Source organism: Mus caroli, unplaced genomic scaffold, assembly GCF_978045245.1.
Source record: "Mus caroli unplaced genomic scaffold, Mus_caroli_1 scaffold_20, whole genome shotgun sequence".
NCBI lineage: Eukaryota > Metazoa > Chordata > Mammalia > Rodentia > Muridae > Mus > Mus caroli.
The window spans coordinates 2,167,946-2,191,842 of NW_028227275.1; the positions used below are offsets into that span (position 1 = coordinate 2,167,946).

A 23,897-nucleotide genomic window follows, 5' to 3' on the forward strand; every position below is an offset into this window, starting at 1 on the left:
AAGATTTGACAAAGTTGGATATGCCCAACTCTTACAAGAAAAGAGAGGAAGGGGAAGCTACTTAGGAGGGAGCAATGCAGAGACAGAGAGAGGAAGCAGTTTTACTGAGACAGTTGTATAGAGACAGGCTAGACGCAATCAAAGACAGTACAAGCCAGAGAATGAGAAGGAGCAAAGAGATCAGAACAGATTGCTAGAGTTAGTTTGAAGCCAAGCACAGCAATTCCAGAGAAACGGAGAGAAGCAGTCTGGAAAAAGGACATGTGATGTTTTTTCCAGAGCAGATGCTTGAGTGAACACATGATCTTTGAAAAGGATATAAATATGGATGACACTGTGTGGTATCGGTTCACTTTGCCACTCTTTGCTGGTCTTCATTTGTCATGACTCTGTAGAGAGAAATGCACCAAAGACCATCTGATGATGTTCTGGTGGCTTCTTGACACTTCTGAGGACTCAGACTGACTGAGCCTCACAGTTTCTGCTGCATCAAGCAACCACTGCCGATTACTGTGAACTAAACTGCTGATATCCTGGCAAAATTTGATTCAACCCAAAGAACTATTTATAAACAGGTCCACGTCCTCCTTTGTCCTATTAACCTTTCTACTGCCTCTGGTAGGTGGTGGGTTAAAAGGGAGGTTAAAGCATTTAAGTACACTTATTAAAGTAGGTGTTTAAAAAAGTCTAAGCCCACAGATGGTATATGTATATGTATATATATAGATATATACATATATATACACACATATATATATTTTATATATATACACACATATATATATTTATATATATACATATATATACACACACACATATATATTTATATATATATACATATATATATACACACACACACACATATATATATTTTTTTCAACATTCTTAATACATCTGTATGTCCAAGTTCACAAGCACCAAACAACCAATGCAAAAGGAAAACGTCATGTGAAAGACAAGCTGGAAATAGTTGTGGGGAATAGTAAAGTGCTTTTGAAAGAAAGTTCATGGACTCGCTCAAGCAAGAAACCAAAGTGGATTACCTTGAGGACCCTCGGCAACAATTCGTGAAGGAAGACAAATGAAGGTGGTGGAACTGTAAGAGGAAGAGGCCTAGAGGCTGCTGGGAAATGAGAAGACAGCCAGGTGAACGGATGGAAGGGAAGCAGAAAAGGTCAGGAGAATTCTTCTCCATGATCAGAAGGAAAACACTGCCTGTGAACTTCAATAGAATTGGTCCTTCCGGTTCGAGGAGGGTCAGTAGATGTAACCGTGGTTGACGTCCAAAGCCTTTAGCTGTTTGTACAGCGAGAGTCGAGCTAACGGAGTAACTGAAGAATTGCCAATAGAAATAAATACTGAAGTTGAAGGGCCAGCAAGATGGCCCATTGGGTAAAGGCACTTGCCACCAAGCCAGGTGTCCTGAGTTTGACCCTCCCCTGGAACCCACAAGGTTGAAGACGAGGATCCGTCCTCACAAGTTGTCCTCTGCCCTCAACACATGTGCTGTAGCATGTACATCCACACACAGACCAACAAGAAATGAACATTATTTAAAAATGTAAGGGAAGAAGGCTATATGGTGTGCTGAGATTCCAGTTTCATTTTAAATGCTTCCCTTGAGAGAGCTGCCAATCAAAGTAAGGAGAAGCAGGACAAGCATGAGGGTGGGAGGCATGGGAGGAGCTGTGGGTGGGGTCCAGCTGGCCAGCCTGTGGGTTCCAAGCTATGCTCATCTGATGGTGGTGACAGCTTCCCCTTAGGGGCCCTCAAACCCTTCCCATCACTCCACCAGGTTCAAAAGTTGCAGTGTTTCTGAAGGCCAAGTTTACAGACCAACTTCCCGTGTTTCTAAAGCCAAATGACTTCTTATAACACCAAAATATTAATTATAACAGTTTAGGAGCCAGTGAAAGGCTTAGTAGTTGAAGGGGTTTGCCGCCAAGCCTGAGAAGCTGAGTTCAGTCCTGGGACCCACATAACGGAAGGTGAGAACCAGCTCTTGTAAGCTGACCTCTGACCTCACACGTATGCTGTGCTGTGTGATCCCCTAAAATAATGTAATTTAAAACTTTAAAACAACATTCTGCAATCATTTAGGCTGAGCAAGACTGCTGTTTTCATGGAGTCTTATCACGTCTAATGTACTGTGGAGGATGTTTGGAGGGCTGTGCCAGCAACCTCACTTCCCTGCCATCCCTACAGTGTTTATTGTGTGTGTCTGTACAGCACAGTTTTTTGTTTCGTTTTGTTTTGTTTTGTTTTTGTTTTGTTTTTTAAAGAACACATAAAGCCAGGCTGTAGCAGAGTTGACTGTAGCCCACTCTCTGTGAGAAACCAACCTCTGTTATTGGCAGCTTATTGATTTATTTATTCAACTCAACTACACCTGGAGGGTAGTGTTAGAACTGTGAATCCATATTCCTGTGTGAGGTAAATTTGTCAACTTGATTCATGTTTACGTACAGTCTCTTCTGCTTTTAGCCTTACAGCATCCAGCCAAAATATTCTTTAAAAAAAAAAACTTCATTGATTCTTCGTGAGTTTCACATCATGCTCCCCAGTCCTGCTATCTCCCTGTCCCTTCATATCTGCCTTTCACCCTTGTAATCTCTTCTCAAAATAAAACACACAGGCAAGCAAGCGAGCAAACAAAAGCAAAACAAAGCATAGAGAACCTCATCATGGAAGCTACAGTGTGTCACAGTGTGTCCCTCTGTCCACACATCTTCCCTTGCAAATGTTCATTGCAATGTGTCATTAGATTCGAGATCTCTGGCTTCTGTGACACCATCAATATTGAATCCTCATCAGGACTCCTCCTAGTTATCCTGTTGTGGCCCCATGGAGATCCTGCAGCTTTGTCACAGAAGGACTGGCCTGTTCACATGTTCCACCTGTTTGCAGATGATGTAGATTTTGGGGTGGGCCAACTCAGCAACCTGGATCTGGGCCTGAGTGGTAGCTGAGCAGGTTATCCTGCCGGCTCTCCCTTATCTGCACCACCAGGGTGAGCTCTGCTCCAGCTAGGCCACCCATTGTCACCATCAGCAGGAGGCCGAGTCTCCTGTTCTCTTGCTTTCTGCCCTCAGGCTGGCTCTTCAGTACACGTGCCTCCAGAGCCAGTTCTTTGCTGCTCTGTTGAGGTTGGGGTCCACTTTCCTGAGTGCTACAGGGCTGGGACAGCTCTCTAGCTCTCAAACCCTTAGGGCTGGCTCACCCATGCCTTCACCATCGGGGCCAGCTCTGTTGTGCTGCCCAAGTGGGGTGAAGGACCTGCTCTCCCCAGTGCTACCAACCGAGAGAGATGGGTGGAAGTAGCACTGCATCCAGGGAGGGGCAGGGCCGTTATCCTCTCCGCTCCCTGCAACTGCCCCGACCAGGTACATCCCTGTGTTTTCTAGTGGTAATAAGAGCTAGGGATATTTACACCAAACCCTGAAACTGCATAGGCATGGACTCAGACATGGCCCTCAGTGGCACCTCGCGCTGGGATCTCACCATGGCCCCAGGTAGTGGGGCTGGCCACCAGTAACAGGCTACTCCTCTCCACGCTGGAGTCTCCAGTTCCATCTCTCATCAGAATGCTCAAGCTGCTCCACTTCTCTTTCTCTCTCATCTGAACACCACATACTAGGAGTATTGTGGTGGCTCCCGCTGCAGCCTGGCCACACCCCTGGGCAGCATCCTACATCCATGCATCATGGAGTGGCAGGAAGTGGGTGTCTACGGCTTGCCTGTGCCATGTGCTGGATGACAAGTCTGTGGGTGGCATGACATTCCCAGGTCTCTGTGTATCCTCCTCCTGTGCTGCGCTGCGTGGCTTTGATTTGATTTACTTGATCTTTATGAGTCCTGGGCATAAAACAGCTCTGGCTACCAAACCAGGCATCAAGCTAGAATGAACAAAGGACTGCGGTCTGCTGTGCCCCCCCAAACCCCCCGACTGATGTAAGGACACCACCACCAACAAGGTGTCTCTTTGCCCATTGCCGGGCAGGGGGGGGGGTCTAAATATTCTTATTCTGAGTTACCTAGATTAAGTCTTTTTTATTATGTCCTTTATTTTACTTTTTAAATTTTTTATGATTTCATCTTATGTGTGTGGGTGTTTTGCCCGTGTGTATGTCTGTGCACTATGCACATGCCATGGATGCCAGGAGATTTCAGATCTCCTGGGAATGGAGTTACAGATAGTTGTGAACTGCCACGTGGGTGCTGGGAACAGAACCTCGGTACTCTGGAAAAGCAGTAAGTGCTCTGAATAGCTGAGTCATCTCTCTAGTACTCCGTTTAATAGGGTAACATGATGCATTAGTAACCCATTTGGGATTTTTGGTTATTTTTATGCAACCCATTCTGGGATTTCTCTATCACTACTGAATGTTTTAAAATTAAATTTATATTTGATAAAGTCCATTTTTATTGGTACTCATGTGCTTGGATTTTGCCCAGCAGTCATATACCTACCACCCCAGTACCAAATGTTGAAGTTTTAACACCCTAAACTTCTCCACTGTAGCTGGGTATAAAAGCTCATGCCTTTAATCCCAGCTCCACTGTAGCTGGGTATAATAGCTCATGCCTTTAATCTCAGTATTTAGGAGGCAAAAATAGGCAGATCTTCTTGAACCTGAGGCCAGTCTGGTTATCATAAAGAGTTCCAGGCCAGGCAGAGTTGCACGGTGTGGCCCTGGCTAACAGAACAAAAGTCTGCAATACAAGCCCTCTCTGTACTCTGCCTCTTCCTCTACCTCAGCACCGAGGAAACAATTTATAGGCTGTTTCTCACTCTGAAGTTTTGGATTTTTCAGGATGCTGTATAAATCGATCCAGTCTGGGTTGTTGAGCTTAGTGAAGTACCTCTCAAATCTATGTGTTTGGGGCTGTGGAGATGGGAGTGTGCAACATGATTCCTATACAGTGTGGAGATCAAGCTTGGTTCCCCAGTACTCACTCATACAATGCAGCAGTCAGTCTGCAACCCTAGCACAGAGAGAGAGAAGAGAGAGGAAGTGCCTCAAACAGAATAGGTAACATCATCAAAATATAACAATTCTAAAAGGATGTATTCAGTGGGGACTGTCGTCCAAGGCAAGTGGCATATTTCCAGGAGCAGGTTAATAAATCTTTAACGGTCAGTGCTCTTAACCGCTGAACTAACTTTCCAGCCCCATGGTCAATTATTATTTAACATCTAGTGCCTGAATTTTTATAATATTCAATGTATAAATTTAAACTATTTCAATTCTAATTAAGGCTTTCTTTACCATATACCAAAATCCACCTCCGATGACACACATGTAGCCATATGGAATTTTATTGTTAGGAAAGTTTTTTTTTATCATAATGTGTTTGTAAATTATTTAGAAAGTAAAGTGTTGGTTTCCCTGGGGATAACATCATGTTAGTGGCCCCATCTCTAGTTTATGGTTTCTTACCCATTATTCTTGCTTAAGATCTTGGCCTAGGCTACCAGGAACATATAAATAAAAAAAGGAATAAGAGAAAACAAAACAGTTAGATTGCCATGAGAACTACGGCTCAGTATTTTTTTTTCTCCAGTGAAGAGTTCCACAGCCGGTTCCAGGAGGCCTCCCCATTTTGAGGTCATTCGCCTCAGTTTGTGGAACTTATCACACAGATCCTACTGGAGGTGTGGGGCAAGGAAGATCCTGGGAGTTTGGACAGTTAATCTAGTTGAGAAGATGAGCTCCAGACTGAGTAAGAGGCCTTCTCATCATCATCATCTGACCCTCACACACACACACACACACACACACACACACATACACACACACGCACACATGCTGGCACACACATGTACACATGCATACTCACATGTGCACACACAATGCACAAATACACACACATGCACATACATGCACACATGCACATACATGGACAAAGTCACACACAGACACACACGCAGATGCACACATGCCTACATAAACACAAACACACATGCATGCACACACATGCATGCACACACACACTGATGCATACAGACCTGCACAAGCACATGCACACCACATATGCACACACATACACACGAATACCCACATGCACACACGTTCACAGATACACACATGCATGCACATGCATGTCCTCACACATGCATGCACACATACACACAGAGTTATTCACACTTTCCATGCATCAGTAGCTCAGTCTTTTTTATGAAGAACATATTCACACAATCAATTCTGTGGCTATACCACAATTTTATTTATTCACTGGTTGAGAGGCATCTTATTTCTGGACACTAATGATTAGGAATAAAGCTTTGGAAACATTTACACATGGGTTTTTCTGTGAACGTTCATTTTTCAGTTCACTGGCAAGTATGTGGGCATGAGTTTGCTGGCTTGTAGGGGAAATATATATATGTAATTTAACAAAGACCTGCTAAGTTGTTTTCAATCCCGAGCTTTTGTCCCCGCCGGCAAGAACACACTCAGGACAACCGGAATCTTCTGCGGCAAAGCTTTATTGCTTACTTCTCAGGAAGACCCTGACCCCAGAAAATGGAGTCCCTTATATAGCGCTCAGCCATGACGTTTCAGCACCTGATGTGGCGTGACAGCTCCTGATTCGTTGCTCGCCCATCACCCCACTATTACACCCCGAGAATGGGCAGTGACTAGGAGTGAGTTCACTCTCGCACTTGCGCACAAGGCTTGTTTACTAGTTAGTCACAGCTGAGGCCAGCGCCATCTTATAATGGCGATTGCTCGCGGCATGCACGGCTCTCCACAGCAATTGCTCGCGGCACGGCTCTCCACAGTTTTCCAAAGTGTCTGTGATTTAAAATTACTCCAACAGTTCAGAGTTCCTGTGCTCTGCTTCCTTGTCTGCACTCAGTGTTATTCTTGTCTAAATTCAGCCATTTTTTTTTTAATAAAAAAAATTGTATTTACTTAGAAGCATTCAGAATGTCAACAAAACAGCTGTAATTTTTTTTTTTTTTTTTGCAATTACAGAGTGGTATTCAGTTAACAGAACAAAAATTATCTTCGTATAAGCTGCATCAGAGACAACTGAAGATGAGAAAAATAAAACCCAAAAATAAAACCAAAGGAAAAAAAAAAACAAACTACTGTCCCCATATATAACTAATTTGTGCTGTGCACCAACAAGAACCTGCTTTAAATTTCCATGCCAATTTACAACCCCCAGACTGTACCAGGCAAGGTTAGTGGCTATTGAAAATACCACCAGGACAGGGGTATCTAAAGACACATTCGGTAGAGTGTTAACTATACAAAAAAAGACACTGTACAGTTTAAAAACAAATCTTACACAGCCTTACATTTCAATTTTTTTCTTTAAAAGGAGTGAGTTGTGTACAGGGGGGTTAAATGCTTTATAGACAAGAAAAATAACTGCGCTAGAACCAACTTATTCATCATCTTCTTCTTCATCTTCATCTTCTCCTTTTCCTCCTCTTCTTCACCCTCCTCATCATCTTTCTCTTCCTTCTTCTTGCTCTTTCAGCCTTGACCACCCTCTTTTTCGCTGCATCAGGTTTTCCTTTAGCTCTGTAGGCAGCAATATCCTTCTCGTACTTCTCCTTCAGCTTGGCAGCTTTCTTCTCATAGGGCTGCTTGTCATCTGCTGCAGTGTTGTTCCACATCTCTCCTAGTTTCTTTGCAACATCACCAATGGATAAGCCAGGATGCTCGCCTTTGATTTTGGGGCGGTACTCAGAACAGAACAAGAAGAAGGCCGAAGGAGACCTCTTGGGTGCATTGGGGTCCTTGAACTTCTTTTTGGTCTCCCCTTTCGGGGGGATGTAGGTTTTCATTTCTCTTTCATAACGAGCCTTGTCAGCCTTTGCCATATCTTCAAATTTCCCCTTTTCTTTAGCAGACATGGTCTTCCACCTCTCTGAGCACTTCTTGGAGAACTCTGAGAAGTTGACAGAAGCATCGTGTGCTTCTTCTTGTGCTCCTCCCGGCAAGTTTGCACAAAGAATGCATATGAGGACATTTTGCCTCTCGGCTTCTTAGGATCTCCTTTGCCCATGTTTAGTTGATTTTCCTCTGCGAGGCACAGAGTCGCCCAGTGCCCGTCCGGCTCTCGCTTGCCCCGGCGCTGTCTCTATGGAGCTCAATGTACTGCAATCTTTTTTGGTTTTGTTTTTGTTTTTTGAGACAGGGTTTCTCTGTGTAGCTTTGGCTGTCCTGGAACTCACTCTGTAGACCAGGCTGGCCTCGAACTCAGAAATTCACCTGCCTCTGCCTCCCAAGTGCTGGGATTAAAGGCATGCGCCACCACTCCCGCTGGCCCAAATTCAGCCATCTTAATGGACATGTGATAGTTCACGGTTGCTTTCTTTCTGGGATCCAAGGGCTTGACTCAGGGGGTAAGAGCACTTGGTGCACTAGTGTGAGGACTTGTGTTCAAATCCCAGAACCCATGCAAGAAGCTACACACTTGCCTTTAACCCCAGAGCTGTCCAGTACAGAGGCAGAGGGATGGCTGAGGAAGACCCTGACTCAAGGGAATAAAGAAGAGAGTAATAGGCAGCCCAGCAGACATTTCTCCATGCTCCGTGATGCACAGTTATGTGAGCCCACACATGCATGTGCACATATAACACACACAAACATAATAGCAAATTAAAAAGAAATTAAAAAAAAGCTTTTGGGGGAGCTGGTGACATGGCTCAGTGATAGATGTTTGTCTGTTATGCATGAGGTCCCGGGTTCAATCTTCCACACCACAAATAAACAAATTTAAGGGGAGCAAAGAATCTGTTAATACTTTTTTTTGAAAATGAATAAATTTGTTTTTAACAATTGTTGAGTTTAAGAGGTTTCTTCCATGTTTAAGGTACAGATATTTCATCAGCAAGTATGTGACTTCTAAATATTTTCCTAATACATGACAAGTCTTTGCAAGTTTCCATTACCTTTAATTTTGATCAAACTTAAACTACACACACACACACACACACACTATTAATAATATTTTTGGTGTTGTGTTTAAGAATTTTCAGATTTAAGATTATACAGATTTTCATTTCGTTTTTAAAGTTTTTTTTTTAATTTTACTATTTTAAGGTTTAACTTTTAAAAATTATCAAATGTATGCGAGTATGTTGTCAATGTTAGGGTTTCTATTATTTTCATTTCATTTTTAAAGGTTTTTTTTTAATTTTACTATTTTAAGGTTTAACTTTAAAAAATTATCAAATGTATGCGAGTATGTTGTCAATGTTAGGGTTTCTATTGATTCAAAGAAACACCATGACACAATAGCAAGTTGGGGAGGAAAGGGTTTATTTTGCTTACATTTCCATATCGATATTCATCATTGAAGGAAATCAGGACAAGAACTCAATCAGGGCAGTAACCTGGAGGCAGGAGCTGATGCAGAGGCCATGGAGGAGTGCTGCTTACTGACTTACTCCCCATGGCTTGCTCAGTCTGCTTTCTTATAGAATCCAGAACCACCAGCCCAGGGATGGCCCCACCCAGCTGGGTCCTTCTTCTTTGATCATTTGTTGAAAATGCCTTACAGCTGAATCTCACAGGGGCATTTCCTCATGAGGCTCATTCTTCTATGATGTCTTCAGTTTGTATCAAGTTGACACTCAAAATGAGCCAGTGCATACATGGTATGCATGTGAGTGTTTATATGTGTATGTGTTCTTGTGTGTATGAATGTTTATGTGTTTATGTGTATATATGTTTGTATGTATATATATGTGTGTGTGTATGTTTCTCTTTATGTATGTGTATGTGTTTATGTGTATGTGTATATATGGGTGTATGTATCTCTTGTATGTGTGTGTGTGTGTATGAAGGCAAAAGTTAGAATTGGTTCTGGCCTTTGTCCTCTACTGGGTTCCAAGGTGTGCTGCTTAGTTCTGTTGTTGTTGTTGTTGTTGTTGTTGTTGTTTGACACTAACTAGATTCATCTAGAGGAAGGACTCTCAACTAGGGAATTTCTTTCTTTGGGTTGGCCTGTAAGCAAGACTGTGGGACATTTTCTTGATTGATGACTGATCTAGGAGGGGTGTTTCCACCCCTGGGCAGGTGGTCCTGGGCTGTATAGAAAGCAGGCTGAGCAAGTCATGAGCCCAAGCCAGCAAACAAATTGTATGTGCTCTCTGCTTCAGTTCCTGCCTTGGCTCCTTCCATGATGGACTGAAGTTGGGAAGTGTACATCAGATAAACTCTTTCCTTCCCCAGTTGCTTTCAGTCATGTTTATCTCAGCAACAGGAAAGATAACTAGGCTATGAGAACTGAACTCAGGCCGCCAGGCTTGTGTAGGTAGCCATCTCATCAGCCCTTATTTTTGGTATTTATGGATTAGTTCGCTCCTCATCTATAAAGCCTATGTTGATGTTTGCTGGTTTTGCATGTGAGTTTTCACAAGTTCTAGCACCATTTGTGGAAAAGGTTATATTCTTTTCTCATTGAGTTGCTCTTTAAAAGTTTAGTGTGTGTGTGTGTGTGTGTGTGTGTCTGTGTGTGTGGCATATGCATACTTGTTTATGTGTGTGTGTCAGTGTGTGTGGCATATATGCACATATGTGTATATGTGTGTTTATTGTGTGTATGTATATGAGTGTTTATGTATGTGTGTGTAAGTGTGCATGTGTGTGTGTATGTGCATGCATAGGCTTGGACATAGGGGGTTGACACCTGCGTTTTCCTTCATCCATTGCTTTCCACTGTATTACTTTCTTGTTTCAAAACAGCCTCTCACTGACCCTGAAGCTCACCTATTGACTAAGTTGGCTGTCAGTGAGATCCAGGGATCTACCTGTCTCCAGCACCCCGTGTTGGCATTACAGACATGGTGTTAGAGTATCTGGCTTTTAGGAGGGAGCTGAGGATTAGAACTTAGGTACTCATGCTTACACAGAGTCAGCACTATATCCACTGAACCATCCCACACCCTTTTGAATATTGCTTTTGAGTAATTTTGAAAACAGCTTAACTGTTTTCATGGTGTATGCTTCTGGGATGGTCACTGTGTCCAGTGTCTGTCCAGCGTGTCCTTTCTGCCTGTCCTACATGGCCTTGGTTTCCATAGATTTACAGTTAGTTTTGAGAATGTTGTTCTTTCTTCTCAGAATTATCTTGACTTTTCTAGCTCTTTTGGACTTTAGTGTTAATTTTGGAATTAGCTGATTGATCTTTATGGATTGAAGGGGATTTCAGGCTGTGACTGTGTGAAATCTACAGAACAAATTTTGGGAATAGACATTTTGGAGTGTTCTAGTTCTATTTATTTAAATCTTTGCTCTCATCAATGCATTGCACTTTATAGCATCCAGATCTTCAGAAATTTTGCTAGATTTGCACCAAAGCTCTTCATTTCCTGGTGCTGTTGCAAGCATAGGCACTGCATCTTTTTCTGCAGCTGCTTTTGTTAACTGGAGGGGAGAGGAGTGGGGAGTACAGGAGAGCAAATCAGGATGCACTCGTGCCAAGCAGGTGCCCACGAGGCAGCAGTATCCTCGGCTCTCTTGGGTTACTTTGAAGACATGAATGTCATGTTTTGTTTTAGCGTTTGAACTGTGATGTACCTAAATGTAGTCCATATATCCAGACTGCATTATTTACAAATACAAATATATTAATAACAATGCAACTATCTAAGAACGTGAGAATTGCTAATTATTCATTGATATGCTGGAATGATGTGAAATATATATTACACTGAAACAGATTAAGCATATATGAGGGTTTTTTTAAAAGTAGAACATTTTTACATGAACATTTGAACAATTAAAAACATTTGTATATGAAATGTTGTTTTAATAGTTATTTATTTAAGTCTTTTTCCTCTAGAAATTGCTGGTTTTGTTGTTTGTTTGTTTTTGTTGAGACAGGGTTTCTCTGTATAGCCCTGGCTGTCCTGGAACTCACTTTGTAGACCAGGCTGGCCTTGAACTCAGGGAGGTCTGTCTATCTCTGCTTCCCAAGTGCTGAGATTTAAAGGTGCCTACCACCACATCTATCCACCACATCAAGCTGACCTCCAGTTTAAGGCTGATAAAACTGCCTCTCTGCCTCCCAACTGCTGGAATTACAGGTGTGTGTCACTACATCTGCCTCTGTGAATCGTTAAAAACAAAAAAACTTGGAGCTGGAAAGATAGATGGCTCAATGGTTAAGAGCACTTTCTGCTCCTCTAGAGGACCTGAGTTCACTTCCCCACACCTACTTTAGGTAGCTCACAATCACCGGTAACTCTAGTTCCAGGGAATCTGACACCATCACGGATTCCAGGGCACCTGCACACACGTGTGTACTCCACACACAGTATTATATCATCAGAGATAAATCTTAAAAATTAAGAGCTTAAGCCAGGCAGTGGTGGCACATGCCTTTAATCCCAGCACTTGGGAGGCAGAGGCAGGCAGATTTCTCAGTTTGAGGCCAGCCTGGTCTACAGAGTGAACTCCAGGACAGCCAGGACAGCTATACAAAGAAACCATAGCTCAAAAAAATCAAAAAAAAAAAAAGAGCTTTCTTGAATTGTATTTTACCTGCCATGTTACATGGATGCTAACAAGGGATATAGGAGGCATCATCAATGAAAATAACCAAAGACTTTTCTAAATGGGCAGAAGGTACAATTCTAGTTTTGAGGATATCCATAGTTATGCAATCTGAAATACAATATATTTTAGTTTATCCCCCACCTCCAATGCACATGCTTTTTAGGAATCATTTCCTATATTTTCTTTCTCCCCATCCCCAGTGCTATACAAATCATTAGTCAGTTTCTTTATGTGTTTGTTTGTTGTGAGCATTTTATATAAAAGGCAATCGTGCAGTAGTTAGGGTTTTTCTGACTGCCTTCTTGCACTTAGGATCATGTGTTTCAAAGTTTGCCCATTAGTGGGTCATGTATCACAACTTTGTTTCTTTTGTTCTTTGCATTGCCAAGTTACATTCAAATGTTACTCGTTTTATATCATTGTTAACTTTATGGTAAATAACCCTGCAGGCAAATCTCTAAGGATTGACTCCCTAACACAGAATGAGTGGGTCAAAGATGACAAATCTCGCTACATCATAGTTTTATCTACATAGTACAGAAAATTACATACATTGTAATTACCAAAAAGCAAACAAGTACTAAATAGCTTCAATGTGCTCCCTTCTCTATCTCCTTCCCTAGAGTCAGATATTCCGCCTTCTATCCCTAGAGACAGCCACAATCCCATGTTCGTTACAAGTCTTTTAGTTCATCTTTAGAAGGTACCTCCTGACCTCATATATGTATATATGTATACAACACACAAACATTTCAAGATGTTTCAAATTTGATGTTGTTTGATGGTTACTAACAGCATCAATGCAATGAAACACAAATCCCCGTATGCATTATTAAGCAGAACAAAAACTAATTATATAACTCTATCCCTTCTATCAATATTCATGCCATATAAATAAGTCATTGTAACAGAAGCTCTGTATCCCAAGAAGTAAATCTAATAGTTAGCCTAATAATTCATAGCATGCCCTCAGGATAATAGGGCTTTGTTTTTCAGGTGGCTATTTTAATTCAAAGAGGGTACATGGAATTCATTTCAATGAGCCACCGATTCACTGTGAGGCCAAAACATTTCAATTTGAGACTCTCAAACTCCCCAGACATCATACTGTTGTTGGAATTGACAATTCTATCAGCCATTTAAAAGAGTGGAGATTTGTAAACCAATCTAAATATCAACAGGACATCCTGCTTCCCTGTGATGGAGCTGGAGAAGGTACTTCTGGTTCCTTGGGTTTGGTCATAGGCTAACAAGCTTCATGGCTGCCTTACAAAGCTAGGTAGTTATTTCTGCTCACTTGAATCTCCTCTCTCTCTCTCTCTCTCTCTCTCTCTCTCTCTCTCTCTCTCTCTCTCTCTCGTGTGTGTGTGTGTGTGTTTCTAGAAATAAATTATCATTCATTTCACAAAACACCTGGTAGCAGCCCATCCTCATATGGTCATGCAATTGGCTAAAAGCTCTCATATCTCCTACCTTTCAAGTCCCAGGACTAAAAAGGTAACCCCAGGAAAAAGACCATGTGGTTATCTCTCTTGGGATCATTGAAGGAGCTCTAACTACCCCAGGCATGTCAACATGTCAAGCATGGCTCTGGCAAGCCTTGCCCTTCTTCTCTATTCCTCCTGTCTTGGCTAAAAACCATTAGATTACATTGCTAAAACTAGCCATCAAAATCTATTCCCTTATTTGGCCACTCCCTCCTCCTGAGGCTGACTATCAAGGTTCAGCAATCTAAGTATTGAAGTCCAGTAAACAAAAGCCCCTTTGGCTCACCTAATTAACATGCCCAATTAAAATTAAACACCTCAACCTAACACAGGGTTTCCCCCCTTACCTTATATAAACCACCTATGGTTTCCTATGGGCCATATCTGGCTCCCATCTAGAGGCTGTCCTTTGTCTTTCTAGGACAAATACCATGCTCCCTCCTCCCTTGTTCCCCTTTCCTTCTCCCTCATCCTCTATCTCCTGTCTTTGTCTCTTACTCCCTGACCTTTGTCCCTTTGGGGGCAAATCTTTGGGCAGAGAACTTGGTCTTGTGTGTCCTGAGCCTATACCAATCTTTATGATCATCACTGTAGCTGACTGGAAAATATTAAATATTTTGAACTTATGAAACATTCTTATGAAACATTCCAGGAAGGACCAAATAGCAAAATCCCCACCCTGAAATAATTTCATAAGGTTCCATCTTTCATTCTTTTTACTTAGAAATCCACACTGCCACCTTAGGCCACTATGCATTCTAAAATACTACATTGCCATTTCTTAAAAGGGAATAGCCGATTCTGATTTTTCAACGGTCACCACGAGATGGTATGAATAATGAGTACCAGAAAGATACTGGTAATAGGATCTATGAGAATATCAATACATGTCTCCTGGCCAGGGCCACTACCAGCCAAGTTGGGGCGTTTGCCTAAACTGAGACGTGAGTAATGAAGAGCTGGTGTTCTATATGAGTTTAGAGAGGATGAAGAAAACGATGGCTGTGCAGAAGGCTCACTTAACCCGGATTTATCTGGAGCGCTTAATGATTGGAATAAAGAACCGTGCTTTTCTCAACTTGTTATTAGCAACCATAACACCTGTAATCATAAAAACCAAAAATTCCTCTGCGCAGAGCAGGCGGTATACCTATCCATCTGGTCCACCTTATTGGAGGTGGACCGGATGGATTGTGGGGCCTTAGTGCATGCTAGACAAGCACTACTATTCTTTAGTCTGGATTTGATGTTGTGGTCAAATTCCTCTCCCTGTTCAATTTTTTAAATTCTAAAAGAGTATGCTTTATTATTTGCATTCTTTAGACCATTCCAGAGCTTGGGAGAGTCAAGCAAATGTTAGGAGAACTAGAGTTGGAGAATGCAAGCCTGCCTGGATATGTTTGCCCAGGTCTACCCCAGAGTTGGGTGTAAATGCCACCAAGGGCCCTTAAGAGAGGCAAGGACTGTCTTCAGTCCTTACACCGGAGGCTCCCTGTCACGCAACAAAGTGACCTTGGGTATTCAGAGTGCAGTGCCAGCCCCCCCCCCCCCCCCAAGATGCAAGATCCTCCCACCGGAACCAGATGACCTTCGCTGCGGTTCAGGCCTTCACTTGGAGGCAGGGCCCAGGTTCTGACACTGGCCTCTTCACACATGCTGGAACTGCGATCAGACTGCCACGCCCCCATCACCTCCTCTCTCTTTCTCTCCCTCCATCCTACCCCCTAACCCCTACTCCTCAAGACTGTGCGGTGACTCAATTAGCCAGACAGCCCGCAACATGCACTTGCTTGGTGGACAGGTGCATGGTGTAGAACAGAGGGTTTTCCAGCCCTGGCTCCAATGAGCAGTGCCTGAGAACTAGGGTAGGAGCCTGGTCGTCTGGGGTCCGTCCGGTCCTGCTCAGATCCGCTATCCAGCTCTAGGGTGGCGGACCTGGGGAACCCGGGGCGAGTCTCCTTGGTGCGCGCCTCGGGTGGAAAGCCTGGCGCAGCGGCGGCCTTAGCAGAACCGCATAAAGCCACCTGGGAGGATCGCAGGCGCCCCAGGGCCGCGACACTTCACCCGCCTCCAGCGGCCCACGCCCCTACCGGGCCCGGCGCCCAGACCCGCCCGCCGCAGGTGGGGCAGCCAGGGCCCGCGAGTAGGTGCGTGGGATGATCTCACCGCGTGCGGCGCGCCAGGAGGAGGAGGAGCGGGAGCGATCCCAACTTCCGGGTAGTGCAGCCGCACGCCGCGCCACCGGCATCTTGCTTTCTGCTCCCCCTCCCCCGTGTCCCCCTCGCCTCTCCCTCCTTGCCTTTTATCCTCGGCCCCACCCGCCAAAATGAACAGCTCGGACGAGGAGAAGCAGCTGCAGCTCATCACCAGCTTGAAGGAGCAAGGTAGGTGGGCCGGCTGCCGCAGGTACCGGGCAGCGGCCTCGGGCGGGACAGCTCTGAGCGCAGCGGCAGGTGCCAGTCGCGGCCAAGGGACCGTGAGGCCGCCGCGGTCACCCCGCAGCCCCAAGCTCCATGGGGTGCAGTGCCCTGGGCGGAGGAGCTGCAGCGTCTTCCCACAGTGGGATCGCGCGCCCTGCAGGACTAGGGCGCGCGACCCGGGCAAAGGGACACGCGTCGGGCGTGGACAGGGTCAGGGCAGGCACCTCAGTCCACGCGGGAGTAGCGAGCCGGGTAGGGTAGGATCGCTGGGCGCCGGGTAGTGGCTCAGTTGGCCTGGCTCCTAGCTGAGGCCGCACCCTTGCACACTTTGGCGTTCCTGGGCCTGCAGCGTTCCCTTCTTTTGGGTTCGGTCTAGTTCCTTTTTCTTTACCCAGCTGGGATTTTTCAGGGAACCGTTGTGTTCTTATCACTTCCCATTTTTAGCAATTTATTAGTCAGTGAGTCGACACCCTGCCTGTGTGGGGCTTAATGAGGGAGCCGGGCTGGAGCTGGAAATCCAGGCCGTTTTGCATGCTTTTCTCTACCGCTTGGTAGCTAATGATTGCCATCAGAACATTTGTGAACAAAGCAAGATCCTAGAGACAGTTAACCTGACACACTTAAAAAAATACCACGACTAATTATCCTGTTCAAAGGGTGGTTTGAGAATATGGGTCAAGAAAGAGGAACTGCACAGGTTTAGGAGGTAAAAGGTCATGCATGCTCTTTGCTGCAGGACTTGCTAACACTGGAAGGGCCCTGCTCAATGGTCCTATTCCTCTTCTTGACTCAGTTCTCCAGGAAGTTGGTGTCTTCCCATCACTGGGTCTTGTGACTGAGCCAGATGGCTTAAGAGGTCCTAGCAAGGACTTGAGCTGCTTGCTGCTCTTCAAATCCATCAGCCACACTTCCGCAGAAAGGTCTCCACAGCACTGTACTGTGTGACCTCAGGGGAGTTACCTAACCTCGCTGAAATGGATGAAGCACTTTTCCCTATGTGGCACCTAGAAACCCAGAATGGGTGTTAATTGCCTTCATTTCCCCCTCTCATCTGCAATTAGCCTCAAGTCAGCCCACATCGCACCTGTGACTCAATGGATGGACAGAATGCCTTATTTGGAATCCTTCAAGTATTTTCATCGAAAATTGGATTTCACTAGTATTTACTTTTAATAACCATTTCCCGTGTCTCGCACCTGAAGACTTTTGATTCATTACTCTGGACTCATGAAAACTTTTGGTATTAGTTAATACCAGATCTTTTGATGGATGGTCGTCTTGCAAATGATTATAAAACAAAGTAAAATACGTTACTTTCTTTTATTATCTTATTGTAATTCTCAGAGTGCACTAACCGGGACCACATCCACACATATCTCCTCAGGCCTTTTGCTTGACTGATGTTTGAAGAAGGGAGGGGGTTCCTAAGTGTCTAGCGCTTTCTGTTGTGTTGTATTGGAAAACAAATTTGTGGCCTTAGTATTTCTAAAGGTTCTGTTTTCCTGAGGAAGGGCATATCAGGAGAATAGAACTTAGGTTTGTGTCTCTCGAGAGTACTCTTGGTTTTGGACATTGGACTGGACACATAACTACTACGGTGAGATTTTCATATCTTAAAACCAGACTGCATTAAAAGACTTATTTAAGAGTTTTTAATGGCTATTTTACCTGTGGAATTAGCTGGGAAGTTGGGGATTTGAGGTGTAAACATGGCAACCAGGTCTTTGGGTATACCAGTATTATGGTCAGGTTTTTTTTGTGGTGATGGTGGGCTGTTGCCATGGTGAGTCATAATTTCATTCTCCCAACCTAATATGAACAAGGAGAAGATTTTTGGTTGGATGCTCCGTTTTCCTTGTTCACTGCTAACATGTTTATGTTTTTGTTTCAGTAACAACTATCAATTACTTACCATGCACGAGGCCCCCGTTTCAGACTCCGTAACTATAGATAGTGAATCAGATCATCCTGGCTCTTAAGAAGTTTCTGGTCTGGTAGACAGTCATTAATCAAAGAGGCGTGCAAGTCAACAGACTACTGTTGCTTCTAGGATGGGTTCTTAGGAATGGACTGTTGGATTCGGTGGCATGCATGTTTTGATGTTTTGTCATTCAGTAAGAAGCCCTCCTCTGTCAATAACTGTGCCAGTTTCTGTTCCCCCAGCAAAGCCCTCGTCATCATTCGCTGGTTAACATGAGCTGACAGTAGTCGTCAGCTGGACAGCCTGGCAGGTTTCTGAATGTCTGCCATCGGAACTGGCAACATGCCTCCTTTAAAACCTACATTGCTCTGGCTACAAGTGAAGTTTGAATCTTCACCTATTTATATTGACCATTTTGGTCTTCTCATGCAGTTGCCCCCTTGATGAGTTTTAAGTCTGAGACTCAAACCTGTTCCCCAGGGAAGGGTGTTCAGGAGGGAGGCTGCTGTGTGAACTGCAGAGCTGACAACAGCCTTCTCTAGTGGGAGCCTTCAGTGTTGAGAATAACGTTGTGCTTGACAAAAGTTGTGAAATGCATTGATGGAGTCTGTCATAATATGAACAATCTCTAATTTATATGTACCATTCCCCGGCTCTGTGTCTTATAAGTCACACCCACTTCTGAATTACTCCACAACATTGTATGTTCCCGTCTACTGAATGCTATAATTAGGTATATTATGTCTTTCTAGAAAGTTATATTATGTCCCTTAAAAAAAATTAGCCAGTGTGTGATTTTTTTTTTTATGTTCAAGCAGATGCTGAGGTAATGAGGTAATTCTCCTTTTGTCTTCTCCCCCCCCTCAGGCTTTATTTTATTGGGCTGATTGACATTGTTAATGCATGGAGAAATGGCAACTTAGGATACTATTTCCGATGCATATTTCCCAGCTATCAAAGTGGACATTTCCCTTACAAAACATCATACAATTTTCTCTCTCTCTGTAGAATTCTCTTGGAAAATGATAGACTTAGTTCAGCATTTGTTGAAGGTGCATGGCTTTCTGGGTGATTCATTCAACATGCATATACTGAATATTCATAGCCAGGCACTGGGCAAGGCAGCAGAGACCAGTGAATAAGACCTGGCCCTTGATAGTGGTGACTTTCTGGGTCTAGAGACAGTATTAAATCGAGGAAGTGTGTCTGGTTGGCTTATGTGTGTCATGGATTCTGGTCTTTTGGTCAGGGAGCAGCTTGAGTGGAGTCCTCTACACACCACACGTACACACATACATGTACACATACACAGAAACTCCATGGATTACCAATGCTGTTCAACGCAGAATGGGCCACCAGCATTGAAGAGCCTGACCCAAACAACAGGTACCTATTAGACTGGTCAACGTAGCAAGGCAGTGCTGTTTGTAACTTGGTGATGATGATGTATGGTTGTCATTTCACAATGTGGATGTGCCTTTTTATCGACTTCTTCTTTCCCTTTCCCCACTTTCATCCTTCTCAGGGCTAAGGATGGGATCTAAGCCTTTATATATGCTAGGCAAGTATTTCACCACTGAACCATCCTTTACCCTGATAACAATATTCTCAGAAAGGACCAGTGACAACTAGAATCAAAATCCGTGGTCATTCTAGGGTAAATACGATTTAAAACAATTATTCTGTGGTAAGGTTTTTATTTTTTATCTTTTGAGGCATATATCATGTAAGCCTCAAACCCCATTGTAGCAGACGATGGCCTTGAACTCCTGGTCCTCTGCCTTCCCTTCCAAGTAATGGGATTGCAATACAAGCCTGTGAGATTGCAACACAAGCCTATAGGCTTGTACCAGCACATCCCAGTACAGATGGGTGGGTAACACAGAGCTGATTCTTAAGGTGCAGCTCCTTCCTAGAGCAAGCTAGTGTGACTCATGGGTGCCTTTTCCAGGGTTCCTTTGGCTTGCGGGGGAGAAATCTGTGGGGACATTATTGTAGTTAAAGGAGCCCAGGCTGTCTGGAGGCCATACTTCATGTGTAAGTGAAGCTGAGTTACTACACTAAGAGATGCATGCACCCAGAGTCCCTCAACAGAAGGCATTTGGAAATGACATGGGTGTCTTGGCTTCATGCACAAACTTGGTTTTTCAGCAGTGTTTTTCTGAGTATGGTCCAAGAGTTGCCTATTTCTGAGTCACCAGGTGGGTATTAGGATCATAGTTTACTCCCAAGGTCAGTGAGCTCTGCTGAGGAGTTGGCAACTAGGCCCTCAGGAGATGGACCTTCAGGGGCTGGAGCCATGTCTGCCCCTCAGAGCCCCTACCCCCCAGGACTGGAACCATGTCTGATGCTCAGAACACCCCCCCAGGACTGGAGCCATGACAGCTGCTCAGAGCCCCCTCTCCATTAACACTAGTCCCAGGGAATGGAGTCCTCCTTTTGTTTATAAAATATTAACCTAAACTAAAAGTGAAATGTATAAACATTATTTTTCTTCTAACCCATTATTTCCCAATCTGTGTTTTACTCTCTCTTTCTAAAGAGCAGGTATTTTATATACCATGACCTTGGGAGGGCCAAGACTTTTTTTTCCCCTATTGAAAATAATGCTTTTGGTAATGGACTGGAGTTAAAGGCATGCATATGAATTTGTATTAGCTTATTGTAGACATAGATTATTACATGTAGCACACACACACTTATGGGTATATATTTATATATATGTATACATACACACACACACACATACACACATATTCGGAACATGGGTGCTAATAATGTCCTTTGATAAAAGAAACATGGTTGGTCTCCAAGGGAAATGGCTGGTTTTCGAGATACCCAAATATGCCCGATGAGCCTGGAACAGTCCGTGGTTCCCAAACCTAAGGAAGTGCTCCAACTAATAAGCTCACGTGATGGGACTGTGTCCAAGAGTCACAGAAGCCAATGGAAGAGTTGTCTACTGGCCAAAGTTGGGACAGTTAAAAACAGACAAGATATAACAGGACACAAAGCACTGTGTGTAGTGAGATAGAGTGTAGGATATGATAAAAAATGGCATCTTATCTCTGACTTTCCCTTAAAAATCTTGGAGTCTCATGTACTCTTGAGGAAAACATCAGATTCTACTCAAAGCCTAAGCAACACTCCTTAAAACTGCCCAGTGTCCACCAAGGGAGAAGCAACAATCTGGGCTTGGCAGTGTCAAAGGGGCACACAGGGTCAGAGTCAACCTCAGCTAGGCTAGACTGGGCTACATGAGACCTTGTTCCTGTCACCTCACTGACACCCCCCCCAAAAAAAAAAAAACCCTAAACAACCCCAACTCCCAAATCAAAAATTACTTAATATAACAAGAGGAACTTATCAAGGTCGTAAAAGTAGAGACCAGGGTGGAGAAGCACCCAAGGATATAGCACATTTAAATGGAGTGAGATATCTTATCAAGAAACTAGTATACAAAAAAGGGCAAAGATAAAACTAAGGGAATCTGAATGAAATGTGGGCTTTGCCTTATCACGTGTTGTCAACAGGGCGCACAAAATACTAGCACAAAATGCATTAAGGGGGTATGTAGGAATTCTGTGTATCTGCCTACAATCTCCACTGAGTCCACATGTATTGATTCAATCAACTTCAGATTGAAACTATCCAATGTGGTCGACTGGCCTCTGTGGGCACCAGGCACAAATCTGGTGCACACACACACATGCAAGCAAAGCATCCATGCACATAAAAGTAATAATAATAGTAATTTAAAAAGAAAATCTGAAAAATGAGCATGTGCAGATACTTTTCCATATAATTTGTCTCAAATAATGTAACAACTATTGTGTAGACTTCACACTGAATTAGGTGCTCAAAGCGCTCTAGATACACTGTAACAGTTGTTGCATAGACTTCACACTGAATTAGGGCTCTAAGTAATCTAGAAGTAATACAATGACTATTGCATAGATTTCACACTAAATTAGGTTCTCTATCTAGATGTATATAGGTTCTAGATGTATATAGGTTCATCTAGATGTATATAGGTTCATATATCTAGATGGTATATCTATTATGTAGACTTCACATTGAACTGGGTGCTCTAAGTAATCTAGGGATAACAAAGGATGCAGGAGAATAATTGGTGATTATAGGACGATAGCAGATTATTTTGTGTTATTCCTCTCTCTCTCTCTCTCTCTCTCTCTCTCTCTCTCTCTCTCTCTCTCTCTCTCCCTCTCTCTCTCCCTCTTTCTCTCCCTTCCTCTCTTTTTCTATCTGTCTCCCTATCTCCCCCCTCCCTTGTTCATTCTTTCTCTTGAGACAGGACCTTACTCTATAGACTAGGCTAGACCATTAGTACTAAGTATGAAGACCAGGCTGACCCCAAATCTGCAGTGGTCCTTCTGCTTCTGTCTCTCCCATGCTGGAATTGACAACAACAGTGACAACGACCAACTACAAGTGGCATTTTGAGATCTGAGTGTTCATGGTGACTAATCCTAGAGTGAATCCCCTGATGCCTTTGTGGGTTTTTTTTTAATGTATTTAATTTTTTTCTGTGTATATGTGCATGCAGATATGCATGTGTGTGTGTGTGTCTGCAGGTGTGTAGGTATATTGTGTGTGTTTGTAGATGGAGGTATGTAGGTATATTGTGTGTGTGTTTGTAGATGGAGGTATGTAGGTATATTGGGCAGGTGTGTATATAGATGCAGGTGTATATGTGTAGTTACAGATGTGTTGGTATATTGTGTAGGTGTCTGTGTGCATGTGCAGGTGTGTAGATATATATGTGCATGTATGTAGGTGTATGTGTACATGTGTGTGCATGTGTGTGTACAGGGGTGTGTGTGTGTGTGTGTGTGTGTGTGTGTGTAGGTGCACATGCAGAGGGTAGAGAGGTATCCTGATCTATAACACTGCTTTATTCTCTTGAGAGTGGAGCTAGGGTGGTGGCTAGCAAGCTCCAGAAATCCTTGTATCTCTGCATATACCCTCACAGGAATGGGTTAGAAAGACGTGTGTGATCACACTTGCTTTTTTTTTTTTTTATAGGTTCTGGGGGTTTGGACTCATACCTTCCTGGTGTCAGCATGCTTACCCACTGAGCTATCTCATTAGCTCTCTATCTAAGTGTATAAAATTCAGATTTACTGAAACGATAATGTTGCTTATATTCTTATACACGTTTCTGTATTCATGTAACTGTAGAAAAACTTTTTAAAATTTACAAATAACTATGTATATATTCTGGGGTACAAGAAAAATTCAAGATAGATTTGAGAGATCTAAAAAGAATGTGTATTTTGAACCCTGTTTGCTTTAGACTTTCATTAGTTAAGCCAACATTGATGCATTCTTGTTAACCAATATCTATAGTTTACAATAGGGTTAACTTATATTTTATAGTATGTGTACGTGTATGTATGTCTATGTGCATGTGTGTATGAAGTGTGGGTGCATGTGGGCCATGGAGTCCATGTGGAGGTCAGAGGATAACTTGGTGGATTTGGGTCCCTATTTTCACCATTACCTGGGTTCTGAGGAT

At 43.4% G+C, this 23,897-nt stretch overlaps 1 protein-coding gene and 1 pseudogene across 3 annotated transcripts in view; one reads left to right on the plus strand and one right to left on the minus strand.

The window, feature by feature from the left end:
• Positions 1-3,846: 3,846 nt before the first annotated feature.
• On the minus strand, positions 3,847-4,002 carry LOC115030054 (small nucleolar RNA SNORA48; annotated as a pseudogene).
• A 12,190-nt stretch (positions 4,003-16,192) lies between these two features.
• The window catches only part of Shtn1 (shootin 1), a 101,730-nt gene continuing 94,025 nt past the window's right edge, over positions 16,193-23,897 (plus strand). For 2 of the 3 annotated variants that reach the window (XR_015046214.1, XM_085834173.1), the window contains exon 1: positions 16,193-16,401. Coding sequence is in view for 2 of the 3 variants with exons in the window: in XM_085834173.1 (XP_085690299.1) it covers positions 16,344-16,401 (58 nt within the window). In the remaining variant the exon portion in view is untranslated. The remainder of the gene's footprint in view (positions 16,402-23,897) is intronic. The other variant, XM_021151995.2, reaches the window with a different exon arrangement.